At 44.1% G+C, this 18,536-nt stretch overlaps 1 protein-coding gene, 1 non-coding gene and 1 pseudogene across 2 annotated transcripts in view; all 3 read right to left on the bottom strand.

The window, feature by feature from the left end:
* Positions 1-2,364: 2,364 nt before the first annotated feature.
* Positions 2,365-3,650, bottom strand: LOC26535544 (annotated as a pseudogene).
* A 3,131-nt stretch (positions 3,651-6,781) lies between these two features.
* Trnal-aag lies at positions 6,782-6,863 on the bottom strand. Its single transcript has one exon. It is a non-coding gene; the product is annotated as a tRNA-Leu (tRNA).
* Positions 6,864-6,959: 96 nt separating this feature from the next.
* Positions 6,960-18,536, bottom strand: part of LOC6533991 (protein slit) — a 53,507-nt gene continuing 41,930 nt past the window's right edge. The window contains exon 5 of the mRNA XM_002094645.4: positions 6,960-11,019. Within this exon, the coding sequence (XP_002094681.3) occupies positions 9,276-10,892 (1,617 nt within the window). The 5' untranslated portion in view covers positions 10,893-11,019 and the 3' untranslated portion in view covers positions 6,960-9,275. The remainder of the gene's footprint in view (positions 11,020-18,536) is intronic.

The following is an 18,536-nucleotide window of genomic DNA, read 5'->3' as shown; positions in this document are numbered from 1 at the left end:
ATTAAATCGTCTGTATTGTTTACAATCAGAAAGCGTTTTATAGACTTTATATAGACGAACGAGTCAACAGAACGAGTCAAACGAAAAGCGGGCAAACATATCGTATCGATTCGAGCTCCTATTCTCCAGAATTCTATGGACGCGACCACCAGGGAGTCACAGTTGAGCAATTTTTGCTTCAGCATTCAGCTTTCGCCTTCGAGTCGGCAAAAGTCACGTTCTAATCGCCGTACATATCGCTCCAATCATTAATCAAAATTAAACAATAATTATTTGCCAAAAAATCCCAGTAAGTGGGGCGCGGAGGTATATATTTCTTCATATATTTCTTCAGGTGTTTTCTTGTGGCCAGGTTTTCGTGGTGGGTGCGTCGAAGGCTACAGAAATGGTATTTGAGCGGTTTTAATTGAGCTTTAATTACGCTTAATTAAGCGTGGAAGCACAAACTGTTTTTGCTTTTTTTTGCAAATCACATTGCTTCTTTTTCAGCAGCGTGTGAACGCCATTAACATATTGGTGGCTAGCAGAGAGATTAAGACGTTTGAGTTGATAATTAGTCAGTATGGATGGGTTATGGGAAAAACGTTTTGATTGAAAAGAAATGATTATAAAATATCTTCCCAATAATGAAGAATTTTTTAAAATTCATACAAGTAGTACGACAGTGACTCCTTACCGTGCATCTCTTGTACTTTGAACAGAGTTTAATGACTTTTCTCATTCCCTGCTGCCCAACACAATCATGAGCTTTATATGTTATAGTCACATTTTAAGTTCTGAGTGTGCCATAACAGTAATCCATACAGCACATATCAACTATGACGGCCAACAAGAACTCGATTTTGTTTGATAAACATAAAGGGATTGCCAACGCCAACCCAGACCCCTGGGACGAAAAACCAGAAGGCAGAGTGTGGGGCCAACACAAAGTAATTGATTGTTTATGGTCGTACAATTTATGTGTGCCACAACATCGAGCGCAGCGAGAAGGGGAAGGGGTAGTGGAAAATATTGACCATTTGCTAAACGATAATTCAAAATGTTAAATCGACAATTTCAATTTGAGGCGGGGAGTGTGGGGGGTTTTCCCCAGAGACTGCAGCACTCGGAAACTTCGCACATGACTCCCTGGCTGTAAATATAAACATAAACTCTCCACTTAATAAAGGCGAGTGCCCTGCCACGCCCCCTGCCCCCATGCACCATGCCCCTGCCCCATGCCCCAACATTAACCCCATCTGGCCCCGCTGGAATCAATCGAACGTGTAATAAAATGCAATTTTTGCAGCGTCGTCTCCAACTCGGCCGATAAAACTGACTGGCTCACATTTTTTTTCCGCCCAATGCTCCTCTAGCTCCAAACGCATTTTATCGACCTCCGGGGGGTTAAGGGCATAGCCCTTTGGCACTTTAGGGTTCAATTGCTGTGTAAATGCTACTGCTGCTGCTCCTTCGCCAAGCCCCTCACCCTTTTGGCTGGCCAGTAAAAATTCAAACAGTTACAAGTTTATCGGCCAACAAGAAAAACAAGTCCAAATTACACTCTACACTCATACTGCTGGTCATTGTTGTTGGCGCTTGTTTGTTTTAATTATATATAAGCAATTTAAGCAATCTGTTTACTCTCTGCGTTTTTGCCTTCATATTTTTTGCTAGTTTACAAACATGTGGACATAGCATTTGATTTTTATTTTTATTAAAAAATACCGTTCGCAAAATAACATTACTTCTGTGATGATAATCAATATTTAATATTATTTATATCTAAAAAAAACTTATCAAGCCGAGAATAAATAATAACAACTAAATATTTGATATTAATTATTCAGAAAAATGTTTAGATAACGGATGTAATATTATTATTTGTATTTCAACATCATTATTTTTACCTTTCTGCGAATCAATTGAACAATTTTATATCTCTTTAATCTCTTTAAAAGCTGCTAAGAAGCAAGTATAAATAATTGCTTTTAATTCTATGCCATTATTTCGCATCGTTCTCCGCATCACATCAGAAAATTCGCAATATTTTGGCATATTACTCGCGTAGCCTTTCCGACTTGTCCGGTTATATAATCGATTAGTCACGGTCGATTTCATTAATTTTCATAAACAAATTTGTTCAAGTTGTCCGTCGTAACCCCCTCTACTCACTCGTTCTCCCCTGTAAATAATGCAATTTGCTACGCAAAAAATAAAACTCAAGGAAAGACCTTTTGTGCTTCACTGCCGAATCTGCTGCAGCTGAGCAATTATGTCATTTTTAATAGCCGCCATCGGGGGCCAAGAGCGGTACGCATTTTACGATCGTTGAGAGGGGTTACGAGTATTTGCCAAAGTATAATTTATTATTGTCAGTTGTTCAAGAGCAACCCCAGGCCGTAAAACGATGATGTAAAATTTGTAAAAATGTATTATTCTCAAAATGTAGGAGGGAGGCAGAGGTACATATCTATTGTAATAAAGACCATTTATCCATCATTCTACGTGTTATTTTTAATTTTAAAATAAATTGGTTTGAGGGGCACTTATGGTTAGAGAGTACTTATGGCTTGTTAACTATAATATATAAGAAGAAAAAATTTAATCAATAAATTTTTTTCAAAGTATTCCTCTGCAGAGCTCATAATACATCGGCACTGAAAAAAAAAGAAATTATGGGGGTTGGGATGTACATCGGAGTATATCTGGTGTGACGCATGACGCATGCATCGCTCCACGGATTTGGCCGCGCACTCACGTCCTTCACGTCCTTCGACTAACCCACTGCAGGACATTTGGCGGGCACATTTCACCCGGGGCCCACCCCCTACGTGTTAATTGTGGCAACTGCTCTGCTGTGACTTCTGTCCATTCGACTTGGCCACTTGTACGTGGGGCCGGCGGAAAAGCGGAAAAGCTGCAAAGAAAACTCGGAAATAAAATATGACTGGACCGAGCACATGGGACAGCGCACACATAAACTTCGGGTGGCTGGGGGTTAAGCATTTTCGGGAAAGCGTTTAGTGCTCGATGCGCCATAAACTTTTGGATTTAACTGGCGAAGCAGCAAGGAAACTGGACGCTGAGACCTTCCACAGATGCTTCCCATCGCCTTGAGTTTAAAATGGTTAAAGTAGTCGACATTTATTTTAACAACTCAAGAAATATTCAATGCAACTAATGTATATAACAATGTTGATATGTTGTTTAAGTAATTCATTTCATTGTCAATCGCCTATTTGTATATCATTTATATCGCAGAGAAAAATGCCTCCTTATTGTTTTAATATGCTTTTACAATAACTTCTTTCACTGTCTTTAATTAGCGCTGGTGTTCCGGGGGATTATGCCCGCCACTTGAAGGACACTACACCTGTCGGCACCTCCCTCACGGAATCCTCTTCACTGGTCAGTCGCAGTGACCCAGGGTCGTTGCCCCATATACGAACTGAAAAAAATGTTTGAAAATAATAAAAAGTGAGCCACGAAACCCGAAACCGAAACCATTTCCGCCGACTGGAGGATTGCAGGACTGGAGGCTGCTCCACTTGAGCTGCGCTTTTTCAACTTTGTTGGCGGCGGACTCTTTTGACGGTGATGAGGATGAACTGACCACCGGCGGCTCCCTGTTCCCAGTTTCCAGTGCTCATTGCACAGTTGCGTTCGCACTACTTGAAATGAAACCGCAACTTAATAATTTTTGCTTCTGCGGCAATTAAAAATTTTTACCTTATTTGCTCCAGTTTTCATTTTTTATTTTTTTTTTTTGGGGCTTGTGAGGCCAGGACTTGTTATCTGTGCAACATTTTGTGCATGGTCATTTACTTTTCGCCCTCGGCCGACCGCTTCAGTCCGCCAAGTTGCGTTGTTACTAATTAAAAACGCAAATGGGTTTATGATGTTGCACAAGTTGCGGTTGCCAGTTGCCGCTTGCCGGTGGGGGCGGGGGTGGGGGTATTATTTTTTACTGCTGTCGCTGCAGAATTGTAACATGACAAAAAAGCTGAAAAGAAGTTATAAAGAAAAGCATAAAAAGAGCGTGGCATTAAAACAAATTTTTGCTCTCCTCTTTTTTCGGGACAAATACAAAACAAGTCCTGCTGGGCTCCCTGCGTTTTCCCATCTTTTCCCCCATTGCGGTTGCTTGCGGCTGCTCCTTTTGTTGGGTTTTCCGGCCCAACTCCCACTGACACCCCGCCTCACTGGAAAAGGAGAAGTCCTGGACCCTCCCTGACTTTATCGCCATCCATCTCGGTGGTCTCCTTGCCGGGAACTGCGGACTCCTCGACGCTTTTCACGCTTTTCACATTGCCCTGGCATGTTTTGTGTTTTATTAGCGTGAAAATTTTTCAAAGGTGTCAGCACTTTTTACCTTCTTGTTTTTTATTTTTTTGTCGTTTTTGTGCTTTGTTTGTTTCTCGCTTGTTTTAAGCATTTCCAAGAAGTGGGTGACTTTATTTTAAATACTTTGCAAATTTTGCATTTGTCCCAGCACAAATAAGATGTTGATGTCGAGTGCAACAAAAAAGATTTAAATGTTTTCCTGGAAATCCTCGAAAAGCAAGCTTATTATTATAAATTACAGTTTATAATTCTCAACTTTTAATAACTCATAAATAATTTCGGTCAACTCTTTCGTTAATCCCCTGAAAGAAGAGGGAATGCTATTAGCTGTTAGTTTCTCATTAAAGATTTCTCCATCGGCAATTCCCTTAATGGCCAGCAGCCCTTCGCCCCAAGGCGAAAAACCAAATCCAAGCGAACCGAGCTGACCGGAAATCCCCAACAGCACCAGCCGCCCCCCTGCAGCCACGCCCCCGGCCTGCCATTGTGTAATATCCGTTGACTATTATTCTAATTCATGCTGAAAATTAAAAAGCTGCCTATGAGCCCCTGACCAACCCCAAACCCCAACCTCAATCCCCTTGCCGACGTGTTTTTGTGCCAGTTCAGCGAAAATTTCATGCAAAATAAACCCCAAAAAACTGAGGGAAAAAAGGAAGAGCCAAACCGAAAACGCCTTTTTGAATAGACGATGGCATTATGTTGTTTTTGGGGCTTTTGCCATCCTTTCCCGTTTTTGTATTCGAAATAAAGCGACCGCATCAACGAAATATGAAATAGCACAAAAATATTATCCAGTCTGTGTATGGAAATATGGGAAAAAAATTATCATATAAATTAGCAAAGCAGACAAAATGTTTGGGGCGAAGGTTTGAAGGGAAAGACTCCTTTTGTTTTGAAAACAATTTTCGTGGCATAAATTTTCGGGCTGGCAATTAAAATTATTTCGTTATTCTTCGTTGCTGAATATGAGAACTGAATGAAAATAGGGTACAACTTAAATTAAATTTGATACAAAGTAAGGAAGCGATGGGATTAGTACTGTAAGCTTTTGTAAAGATTTTTCAGCTGCTCTCGTTGGTTTATTTGTTTATATTCTATATACATCTTTGTGAAAGCTTTATTGAAATTGAATATTTTTACTTAAATATTATGTCTTTATGCTTGCCTCGAAGCTACTCAACTTTGATCTCAAGCACACCTTAATTTTAAAGCGATAAACGCACATCCTTGGCAACTTGCTGGCTTCCCGTTGTCCTTAGCTCGGTATCCACATATTTACGGCCGCAACAATGTGCGCCTTGTGAAACAATTTATAACTTTTGCGCTTTTGCCTAATAAGTTGGCATGTTGTGGCCAATAAGTTGCGGCAACAGCAGCGGACATGCAGCGGAACTCGTTTCGAAACTAAATTACAAGTTCAGCAGCAACAACAGCCGCCGGCAGCGGAATAGATCCCCCATTCCATTCCCTTCGTCCTTCGAACACCCACTTACGCCCACTTTTGCCCACTTACGCCCACCTTTCCCCCCGGCGTCCTTGCTCACCGATGCACATCTTGCCAACAAGTTGAGCGTGTTGTTGTTGCCTTAACTACTGTTAATTCTTCTAATTGTGTGTACGTTGTTTGCGTGCACTAATGTCGCATATGCACAAGCAGCAACAACATCAGCAGCACCAGCTGCAGGCGTCCTGTGGCAGGAGGGGCATGCAAATGCGCAACTGTTTATGCCGGGGCAAGCTCTGCATCTCGCACTGGAGCATCTGGCGATGGTATCGTGAGCGAATCCCTTGGAACTTTATAATGTATATGGGTTATGGTGGCTTCCAGTTCATGATGAACCAAGTTCAGTCGGCCATTTTCTTAGTCTATGAAATATACCTGATTTAATATTTAAAACATTCTAAAAAGAGCTTCTTATATTTTGCTTAAAAAGAGTTCAATATAATGTGACTATTAATGGCAATAAAAATTTTTATGTATTTGTTTCTTTCAATACAAATACATTTTATATGAAATTGTTTTATGAATGATCTGAGCTCGTGACACGGTCTCTGCTCCACCAGTTCGTTCGAGATTTCAGCGTAGTGTCGCCTCGCTTGACAGCTCGTGTTGCAGCAGCAGCAAAGGGGGCGGCAAAGGGCGTCGCTTATTAGCGCAAAACGCTGCACGTTGGGGCATGTGTGCGTGAGCCCGTGTTTTTGTTATTGTTAAATGTAATTAAATTATGCAGATGAGCGCCAAGCGCTCCCACTGCAGCTTCAACTCTGTCGCTGCGGCATTAACTAAACTGCCATGGAAAAGTGTTTTTAGGTATTTGCATTTGACACCGACAAACAGTTGCCAGGCCCACGCTGCTTTTCCCAAAGTACTGGCGTCCGGAATCGTTAACAGATTGCTGAACAAGTTGCAAATTTTGGAGAAATTTGAAATTGAAAAAAAAATTCTACCAGTTGGCAGCGGTGGGATTCGAACCCACGCCTCCGAGGAGACTGGTGCCTTAAACCAGCGCCTTAGACCGCTCGGCCACGCTACCCTGCATGTGCGACGGGATAAAATTGTCATTCAAATGCGAACAGCCAACAAAAAAAACCCCAATAATTAAAAAGTTTTTAATAAAAACCACAACTAATTTATTGTTAAATTTGTTCTTTATTTGATTTTATCTCTAGTTCTTGAACACTGTTGAATTTTCAATTTACTCGCGTTTGCGATTATCCATTACATTAAGAGAATTCCTTGCATGACTTGTTTTTTGACTTCTTGTTTTAGTGATACGATTAGACGCTGATCCACAAATATTTCTTGCTTTCGGCTACACCCTATATCTGGCTCATATATTTATTTACGATTTTGTGTTTTCGCTTGTTTAACTATGCTTGTCCCTTGTAATTTGCTTAAAGTGTAGTTCAAATTGATTTAATTTATTTATAGTTGCGTTGTCGTATAACTAGATGAAAGATCTGCTTCGTTATGAAATATGAATATGAGATTTGCGTTTGAATAAGTTTTCAATTATATATGGTAATCTTAGATTTTTGTTTATTCGTAGGTTACTTTTAACTCCCTTGTATTGGTTTTGCAATTTGTTCCATTAAGTTGTTAAATATGTACAATTGATCAAAATTGTGGCCGACTTGTTGCAGTCAAATGAGAAAATGAACTCAAAGGCTGAAATAAATGATAAATTCGAAATTAAAACAATATAAAATGTATGTTTTTTTTCCAGCACAGTTACTTTTTATTTACACGCATAATTCGTATATATAGATTTACTTTCTATTTTTGTATGTTGCATAAATTGCTTATTCATATTTGTGAATGCGGCGTGGAATCTACATGAATATTTCGGAGTTTTCAATAGTTTTGCTATTTTCATTTTACATTATCTTTGTTTATTATTCCGATGAGTAGTTTATTCTTTTCTGAGTCTATTAACTATAAAAATCTGCTGTATTCTTTTTAGTTTTTGCATATTTTCTTCCGTTTTATTTTTAGGCTCTTGCATGGGTTTTTTTTTTGGAATATTTTGTGATAGCTTTAGGCTAAATACATACATAGTTTTAATGACTGGTGCTTAAGCGCGTAGCTTATTTGTTATTTAATAAAGTAAATTAATTGCTTACTTATCTGTTTGTTGTATAGAAATTGAATTAATTTTGTTATAATGTATTTATACGAAGCTTTTAATTATTTACAATAATTGAAATGCTTTTAAGCATAACTTAAATATTAAGATCACTGTATGCAAATGAAATGGCCGATCAGCAGGTTGGTCAACTGTATTCAAGTTTTTCTTTGCCCAATCCACACTGTCCGCCAAATTGTGCGCAAGATTTTCTTATATACACCTGCGATTTTCCTGCGCTTTTCCTGGTCGACAACCTTTCGAACTAAATCCTAATTTATACAAAATGCTTTCGCTTGAATACACGTAACATAGGAATATACAACTAGAGTATGAATATGCAGGTTGGCTACGATTTTCACTTTTGAATAAAGTAAATGAAAGCGAATAAGTTTGCATCCCTTTTTTTTATTTTATTAACTTACTGCTGAAAACTCTCTCCAAAAGTGAGAACCGAAGCAAACCCGATTAAATTAGATCGATTCCCTTGCGCTTCCAGTTTCCTCTTTAACCCTTGTAGAAGTAATGCAGCTCGATATCCGGATCCGGCCTGGTTTTGATGATGGTGCGGCCCAGAGTGCCGCACGTCTTGGCCGGATATCAGTGGTATCGCCTGAGACTGCCGTTGTTGTTGCCCCCAGCACCGCCGACTGCCACGCCCACTCCGCCGCCAATGCCATGGTGATTGTTGTTGGACAGGGTGGACACGTTGTTGTTGTTGTTGTTGAAGGATCTGCGCCCGGTGGTGTTGCCATGGATCAGGGCCATGCCCACCCCATTCCTCAGCGGCAGAGCGGGGGGCGGTGGTGTGGGCGTGGGGCTGGGTGGCAAGTCGTGATCCAATGGCAGCGAGTAATGCGAGTTGTTGTGGATGTATCCCGGTTCGGACATCGCATCGCACGGCTTGGCATAGACTCCTCCGTAGTGCTGGTTGTGGCTCTGGCTCTGGTTCTGGTTGTGGTTAAAGTGGTCCTGGGTGAGACGAATCCCGTTGGCAAGCGGCTGGCTATAGTGCGACAGGGTGCTCTCCTGCACCACCGGTGGTCGGTGGCGCGGCAGCGAGGTAGCATTCAGTGGCTTCCCACCGTTGCAGGCCAACAAGCGCATATCCTGCTGCGAGTGGTGCATCTTCGAGGTCGATTGTGGCTGCGCCAGTTGCTGCTGGCCATTGTTAGTCATGTAGTGAATGTGGCTGAGCTGGGCAAAGGAGTTGGAGGCTTGGTCCACGGCACTGGGCACTTGGAGCTGCTGTACGGCGCCGCTGGCGGTGCTGGCGCCACCACCCCGACCACGCAGCTGAGGCGGGGGTGGTGCTTCTAGCTATAGCTCGGTGACCGGTATCGGCCGACTGCTGCCGGCGAAATAGGGATAGCCTCCAGCTGCGGGATGAACTCCACCCCCACCGGGTGGTGGCCTCGACATGTACTCCTCGTCGGAGAAGGTCTTCTGGTACTCGCGCTCCTTTCGCCCCAACGCCGAATGTCCCTTCAGCATCTCCCGAATCCTGCGACGGCAGGTGTAGAGAACCAGGGCCAAGGTGGTTATCAAAGCGGCACAGCCCACCACCAGCATTCCGATGATCGCCTGCTTACTGGCGGCTCCATGGGCACAGCCTAGAAGTGGCTCTGCCAAATGGGCCAGTGGCAAATCCCGCAGAGCCGTTGGATAGGCACAGATGACGGGCGCATACTGGCCACTGGCATTCCTGCTGACCAGCAAATGGCGCAGCCACAGAAGTCGGCAGTCACATTCGAATGGATTCTCCGAGAGATCAAGGGTTTGCAGATCAGCCCAGGGCACCAGACCCTCATCCAGACTGCTCAATTGATTGGCCTTCAGCACCACTGTGCTCAGATGGGGCAGGCCACCCAAGGCGATGGAGGATAATTCGTTCAACTGCTTGTTACTGGAAAGGTTTAGGTGCTCCAGGTTGCTGTTTCCACTGAAGGCACCGCTCTCCACGCGTCTCAGTCGCTGGGCACCCGTCAGCTCCAAGTGCCTCAGCTCCCGGAGACCGGAAAAGGCGCCCGAGGAGATGACCTCAAAGTCATTCTGACCAATGTTTAGCTGTTCCAGGCGTCCCAATCGCTGCAGGGCAGCTGTGGGTATTGCAGGAAGGCGATTATCTGACAGATCCAAGTAGCGAAGGGACTCCAGACCCTTGAGAGCTTCTCCCGAGATGTTGTGCAAGCCAGCTCCGCGCAGATCCAGTCGGGTTAGTCCGTTGAGATCCTGGAAAGCTCCACCGGGAATCGTCATAAAGGAGTTGGTGCCCAAGTATAATTCTGCCAGGGAGTGGAGTGCCTGGAAGGTAAGTGCTCCCGGCACTGTGGTCAGTGTATTATCATCCAGATAGAGCACCCTCAGGTTGTCCAAGCCATCCAAGGCATGTGGATCGATGTGACTGATGCGATTCTGGCCGAGATTAAGCTCGGCAAGCTTGGTCATGGGCGAAAAAGTGCGGTACTCCAGCTCGGCAATCAAGTTGCCTCTCAGATTCAAAACACTGATGGTGGAGAGTCCCAGGAAGGTCTTGTTCGACACCTGGCCAATCTTATTGTGGTCCAGGTGCAGCTCCTGCAATTTGGCGTGAAACGTAAACGATCGTTCCGGTATGTTGAGCATGTCGTTAAATGACAGATCCAGGAAAGTGAGCTGCGCATAGAACTGCATGGATGAGTCGATGGTCTTTAGTTTGTTGTTCTTGATCACCAGTCGCTGGATGGCGGGATTCAGTGCGATGGGCAGGACGTCCAGCGTGCCCTCGCCGCAGTTGACCATCAGGGTGTCGTCGTCGCACTCGCAGCCATTGGGGCAGTTGGCCAATCCCAGGGCCACTGGTAATGTGGCCAAAACCAGGCACAGGCCCATGCACAGGCTAAAAGCCTGGCCAAGATGGGGAGCCAACGACATGGTAATTGCCCGTCGTCTGCTCATTACACGCTCACTGTCTTTTGGCTTTTTGCACTCGTCGTCGCTTCGTTTGTGCCGCTCTCCTTTTCTACGTTAACTACGTTCTGGCCAAGTTCGCCAATGGCTTTCTAGTCCAGACTCCGGCATTCGCCTGCAAATAGAGGAAGGAAGCAGAAAGGTGCGGGGTTAGTCGGGTTTCGCTTTAAATTGATTTTCCATTAGAGTTCAAAATTGCTTGGCTTTTGGATTTCCATTGGATTTGGCAGCTGCAGTGCTGCAGTGCTGCAAAGCTGCAGAGCAATCGCATTGCCCCCGTCGGGAGTTAATCGGTAGTTTTGTGGATTACTTTCAGCTCCAGCCCTCCATATACCCCCATTTGACTGTCGGGCAGTAAACAAATGAAGACAATTTAAATGGCCACGGCCTGGACATTAGGAACGGAATTAGCGACTGGCTAAAAGCAAATGGAAGTTGTTTCGAGTTTCACTTTAACAGTTGCCTGCCAGTCTGTTGCAGACCTAATGGTTGCCAGGCAGTTTAGCTTAAATTGGATCGGAACTCTGGGGCTGGGCTATCGATTGGATGGATGGAAGCAGATTGAACGCCACCGCACGACTTGCCCAGGAATTCTTCATTGAATCAGAAGTACTGAGTCCATGATTTACTACAGCGAGATCTGGTTACTTTTTCTACAGTTGCCTATGAATTTCAATAGTGGAAACAAAAAGCTTCTGTTTTAGCTGCTTGGAAATGGCTTTAATATTATTGAAGTCATTTGACTCCCTTTGAAGACCCCATCCATGTAGCTTGGCCAAGTCGGCACACATGAAAGACAAAGGACCAACGTCAGCAACCCTTTGTGTCAACTGGCAGGTCCCCAAAGTCAGACCCTGGCCCCAAAACACAACCCCCATTTAAGTCCGCTGCCCTTAAAGCTACCACCTCCCAATGGAACTCCGAACAGGCCAAAGATATGCCGCATAGTTGGGGCCAAACTTAAAAAACAACTTGCACTTTGTTTGCTTTGGGGACATTTATCAGCTCCGGGGCTGATGGGCAACATTGGGGATGAGGTGGTGGTGGCGGAGATGGAGGAGCTGGTGGAGCTGGGATCTGGGGACAACTGGCAAAACAAAACTTAATTTAGCGCGGCAACTGCGAGAAGTTCAAGGATGGGGCCCAGAAAAAGGATATCGGCACTGGGCTCCCCCAAACGGGCTATAAAATAAATAAAACAAAGGCGAAATTCTTTTTTTTCTTTGTTGTGTTTCAAAGGAAGGGGGAAGGCTGAAAAAGACAAAGGATGTATCGTCCCCCTTTTTCATATTTTTCAACTTTACGCAGTGTGGGCGTGGCTGGGCCCCAAAGGCGCTATGAAAGTAATCATAGATGTGGGTCAGAACTTCAGAGCGCTGGGGAGCGGGGAGCGGTCTTGGGTCTTGGTCCTCCACCGACCAAAAGGATGTGACTTCCATCCCTTGGAACTCTCGCTTTTTATTGTGTAAATATCACATAAACACCCGGGAGCAGCCATCATATGAACGAGGGCCGCAAAAAACGCCACTCGTGGAGGGTCCTTCCTGGCCTTATCCTGGTTCTGGTCCCAGTTCCGACTCCTCATCATTATCATGCATATGCCATAAAGCAACTTGTTGAGGCAGGGATCTCCGCCTCGAAGAACAAACAGCCGACAACATTTTCGGGCGAATAAAAACAAAAACTGCCAAGTTTTTCCTTTGTACGCCCGCCCAGCTGCTTGAAATGCATATGGCTGATGATGGGTATGGGTAGAAATCATATTTAAATTGCTAAAATCCTGTTAAATGGCCAACGCGATACCGCAGGCCTGGTTTTCAATGAGCTTGCAGCCACGACCTGTCGAGAAGTTCAGAAGTTATCAGTGGGGTTAGGATGGGTTTGGTGTTTTTCGGCCCCGAAGGATATGAGTTGAGTTGGTTTTTTGGAAGGGAAAAACTCTGAGAGCGCACTAGTTGGGTTACACTTTAGAATTTTGAACACATTTTTGCATGGCTTATCTTTACGACGGGTCATTACAATTCACGTTAAACTATGTGCCAAAAAGTGAGTGTTAACTAACGAATTAGTTTAGGTGCCGATTGCGGTTGTATAAAAACGGTTTTGACTACTCCTTTAGCTGTTTTTTAATCAAATTCTTTACAGAGCTCTATAGACTTGCAGCACGCTTTTATCAACTAAATAGCAATGGTCGAACTACCCCATGCATGCAGCTATTTAAATTGTCACCCAAAGCTTCCCTCTTTCCCTTCGAACCTTTCAATCCCCATCCATTGAAAGTATGCCCTTAATATTTTATGGTCTGGCGCTGAGATTTTATTCGGTGGCTTTTGTTGCCTTTTCAGGACATTTTTATTTGGTTTGCTGCTGTTGCTGAACTCATTTATTAGTTCCGTTCGTGTCCGACTTGCACTCGGTCACTTGTCCCCACCCATGGCTATATCTTTTCGGCCATTGTTGCGAAATGTTTGCCGTTGGAACTTTGTACAGTGAACAAAAATAACAACGCAGCACTACTAATTAGTCCATATACTTTACTTGATTTTCTTATATTTTTAAAATAAGCCTGTTACAGTTAATTTTGTTCTACAAAGTTATATCGATATAACATATATACGTCATATTTTATATGTATAAATTCAAAGAGTATTGATAACAAATTTAACAATTTAATTGGTGGAATTCATACGCACTTAAAGAATTCTATTTATATGCGTCTGAATACAGCATTGAGTTTCTTCGAGTGGCTGCGAGTCCAACAGCCTTGTGACCATGGCCCAAAAAGAGGGAGAGTTTGCGGGTGGACAAACCTCTTTTTATTGTATCTGTCTGGTGCCGTTTTCTGGTCCGTCTTTTGTCGGTTTTTGGTCCCCGGATTTTGGTTTGCTATTGCTTTGGCCCAGCGCTATGACTTCCGCCCCACTGCCCCGCCCACAGTCCACCGACCACCCCCTTTTAACACTTTCTGTTGTTGCTTTTTGTTTAGTCTAGAGATTGTTTTTTTTTTTGCTTTTTGAAAATTTGCCAGCAGAAAAAAGAATCATTTGCCACAACTTTTCTGTTGCAGTTGGTGGAAATTGCTAAATAAATGCATGTTTCTGATTTAATGGTAGACAAAAACAAAAAAAGTGAGGGGGGAAAATGGAAAAGAGTTGGCAAGTACAGTTGTGCCCGTGGCGAACTCAGTTTTCCCCCTTTTATCTGTGGCGAGCGGAAAAAGTTTGACGGTGCTTAAAAATAGCATCGGAATCGACGGGTCCATAATGGTTTCCAGGTTTCAGCTGGCCTGGCCCAATTTCCTTTTTCCTTCAATTTTCCACGGGCCCCCTTTGCAGCAAAAAAACAAAAAAAAAACTTGCTCAACTCGAGCCATCAACGTCGGCAATAAACTTCAACTTTGCCTGTTTGCCAAATGTTTAATATTTCAAAGTAACGCCAGCCAATATCCTAAAACCTTAAACCAGAAACCCCAGGGCCCCACAGCGAAAAACCCCTTCCCTGGGCGTTATTTATATGACAATTTCGCTTGAGCGCGCGTTAAAATATCGCCGACCATATTTTATGCTCAATGCCTTGGCTCATGTTTTGCCAACAGCCCCCTGCCCCTGCTCCTTCACCCCCTGCCCCTTTCCCACGTACATGGAAGTCCTGTCGCGCCACGCCCCCATCCGTTTGCTATGATAAACTTGGCAAATTTATCCTGCTTTGTGCCATACGTCTTTTGGCACAGTTTCCGCTCGAGACATGTACCGAGCTGCCTCCGCCCGATTTGCACTATTTGCACAGTTTACAGTTTACAGTTTACTGTTTCAGCTTCTTCGACTTGGCGAGATACTTTTTGTGTGCATCTGCAAGATACTTTTTCCTGCCAGCGCGGGCAGACCAAATATTTGCCATCGCAGGAATACAAAACAAAGACATGGCAGGCTCACGCACAGCCAGCTCCAAATTGGAAGCGGTATTTGGGGCACCACCGTGGCAACTAGCATTCAGCAACCAGCTACCAGCATTCGGCACCACCCACTGCACCACTGAACCACCCAACCACCTACTTCCCCAGTGGCGGCCAAAGCTGAAGGCTGTGTGCCAGTGAAAGTCGCCGCGGCAACAGCCACTCGTCTGTGAAATAGAAAACGAAACAATAGACGGGTGGGTGGTTTCAGTATTTGAGTGGGTGGTTTCAGTATTTGAGTGGGTGGGTGGGGCGTAACTGCTTACGGAGTTACAGAGAGTGGCCGCCAGGGGGCGCTTGCCAATTGCGCATCGTCACACATGTTACTTCAATTCTCAGTAATGGTAATCGGGCGCAAGTTTCAGTTCCAATCTGCCCCACTCGCACCCCCCCCACTCACCCAATCAGCAATTGAATCGGACTTGGGATTGGGCTTGGGTTTGGATTTGGATTTCGATTCGGAATTTGGCGCACGAACTGAATGCTTTCTGCTTCTCCATTTCTGCAGCTGATTTGTGTTTATGAACCGCAAAAGCTACACGGATATGGAGTGGATGTGATTGGGAAAAGGGGCACACTATAATCAGCTCGGAAAAGCTAATTTTAGGGGGAGTCAGGCTTAATGGCTACATGTGTGCGAAGCCACTTTCAAATGCTGCAAAAGAACTTGCTATTAGTAGTGGTAAGATGCACATCGGGGAGGTGACCTCAATCAGAGTACATGTGTTAATTTCTTATACCCAGAGTTAGGTAAAGAGTAGATTAGATTATTGTAAGACTCAATGTTTCTTTGGGAACCACAAGTATCATAAAAACATGTTAAGCTATGATGGTTCATATATATTATAGGTCCAAAACATGATATGCCTTAATACGTTGTTTAAACCTCCACTAGGTTATTATGCAAACGTTGTACTCCACTTTCTAAATTTACAAAAATGTCTTGTGGTCACTGCCACACCTCCAGGGAATCCCCCCACTTGGCATTCTCCGAATGTAATCCATTGCAAGTTCAACACCCCGAAATGAGCGGTTAAAGAGGCGCCCCAGTGAGCTGGCTCATTTGTTGGTTCTGTTCTGGTTCGGGGATGGTACGGAGGAGTCCCTCGCCGGTAATCTCCTCTGCCCACCAGAATATCCGCCAAACAACAGGAGCAATGCGGCGCTTTGGATTCAAAAAGTATTTTATGGCCCCCTTGAACATTGAGACTAGGCGACGGAGTTGAAGACCGCGGGTGTTGGAGGAAAAAACGGAGGATGACAAAGAGGATGATGTCGACGACAAGCCAAGAATTTGGCAAAGTTGGAACTACGACGATGCTTTTATGGCATAATTCCTAGCACCTCCACCTCCATCTCCATCGCCGTTTCTCGCATCTCTGTTTGTTTTTACAGCCTGGCCAAAAAGTTGGCCCAAAGAGGAAGAGAACGAGCGAGAATTGGCACTGCAAGAAAGTAAAGAGTAATACCCAAAGCAGTCATAAAGTAAACCAAATATTTTACATATAAACGACCGCAAGACGACGTCGTCGTGGAGCATTTTTCCTCGGCCCCAGACGACGTCGCCATTTTAGCCATAATTTTCTAGCCATCTCGTTGCCGTGGCTTTTCTCTCCCTTGGCTTTCTGCCCAGAAAGCGGCGGCGACAGCCAAAAGTAGGTAAAAAAGTTCCGCCCATCGACCTTGCCATCCAGCAGTGGCACGCCCTTTTAGCACTTCCGTGTCTGGGAGTTTAAAGCCAAGACAAAGTTATATGTGGCAGACAATAAATCCCCAGCTATTGATCCTTGCTATATGTCTTAAACAAATTTATACGGCAACCGGAAAACTAACCCATATATCCCAGACTTATTCAGGAATCTAGAGCAGAGTGGGGTGTGCCTTCTTCCTTTTTTTTGTTTGATAAACGCGCATATGGCGCCATTACAGCATGTCGAACATAAACTTTGCCAGCGAATGCAGATGGCGAGAAGCCGCACAAAAAAGGGGGCTTTGGACTCGGTCTCTAGGTTCTGGGTTCTGGGTTCTAGGTTCCGGCAGACCATTTAGCGTCGAGGGCTTTAAAATTAAGGCGCGATAGTGGAGGTTTTACTACAAACACGGCTTAGGCAAGTTGAGACATAAATTCTGTGCATGGGGAATGGAGTTGGAAGGACGTTCACTGAGGTTGCCAGAAAATGGCGGGTTAAAGGAGCACTTTGGGCGGAGACTGAGCAAATAAAATTGCTTCGATAGCGGCGAGTTCAAGAATGAGTGTTTAGAGTGTTATACCTGGAAGAGGGTAGGAAAGTTCAGTTCTTTTAAATACTGTGGAAAGATGATTTGATAACATTGCGACAGGATAACCCGTACATTATGTAAAAACTGTTTTTTATGACAAACTATTATAAATTAGATTATTACCAGAGGTAATTTAATGTTTCTCAATTCACTGCCTTCACTACAATACCCACTTTTATTCTGATGTTGTGTGCACAGGACTTATAACCATTAGGGAGCCTCGTAACTCTAGAACCCAGATCCTTTTGGCCAAACTCTCATTTCAAGTGCCGAAAAGTTTGCCGAGCTCTAGGCCAAAACAAATTAAATTGCCATTGCCAAGGCAAAATGATTTTTTCTGCTGCCGCTTTCGTTTCTTTTCTCCATTAGATGGGATAAAGTTGGCCAACTTTCGCCATCATTTCTGCTGCCGCTTATCGACAAAAGTCAGCAAACAGATCGGATTTGTATTTAAATTAAGCATTAAATAGTGAAAAGGTAAAGGGCGCTAAATGAAAACGAGCCAACTGGATAAGGCCAAAAATGAATGCACTTGAGAAAATTCTCTACTCCTTTTGTAAAGGTAATTTTAAAAGAGTATTTTAAACTCTCATTCATGTTTAGATATTCATTATTGCATATTAGCTGTTGAAATGATATTTGGGATAAGCTTCTGAATTGTCAACCATTTTCGGGAATTGTTGGTAATTTAGTTTCTAACATTTTCCGCTGCATAAAGGATTTGTCGCTAAGGAGTAAAGGGACTTGAGCTCCTTTACAACGGCATTTGCTGACAGGCATTAGGAAAGGACTATTCGCGACAATGCCTCCCCCTCCTCAGCCCCTTTGTTGCTGACTCAACAAGCAGAAGTGGTGGTGGGTGGTGCTTGGGTCGCACCACTGGTGGGTGGGTGGTGTTCGGTGCATACCTGCAGCTGGACTTAGTGGCCTGGACAGCAGCGCTTCCGCTTCCATGTCGTGGCCCATAAATCTTTTCCAAATCGCGGCCAGGCGCAAAGTGCACCACAAAATGGTGAAAATTGCACGGCAAGGATATAAGCAACGGGGGAGGGGGGGAAAGAAAGAGACAGCCGGAGAAGAGGAGCGAGACAAGGATCTAAGCGGGCAGCTTACACTGTTCCACTCGGTTTGGGGTTAACTGGGGTTCTGCTCTCAGTTTCGCTCGGGTTTAGTTGGCTGTGCGTAAATTTAGTGCCCTGGAAATTTAGTTTCACAGTTGCGGTGATTTACTCGGCCGCTGCTGTCCTACGAAGATGCACAGTGTGGCAAAAGTACGAAAATAATTAGTAAATAATATATTAGTGGGCCTGGTCTAGAAACCCTCAAGTTTCAGTTGGTATGTTGGTTATAATCCTTTATGGCCAAAAGTAACATTTTAAGTTAAACCAGAGATAGGAGTG

Source organism: Drosophila yakuba, chromosome 3L, assembly GCF_016746365.2.
Source record: "Drosophila yakuba strain Tai18E2 chromosome 3L, Prin_Dyak_Tai18E2_2.1, whole genome shotgun sequence".
NCBI classification, from domain to species: domain Eukaryota; kingdom Metazoa; phylum Arthropoda; class Insecta; order Diptera; family Drosophilidae; genus Drosophila; species Drosophila yakuba.
This window is presented reverse-complemented; position numbering and strand designations above follow the sequence as displayed.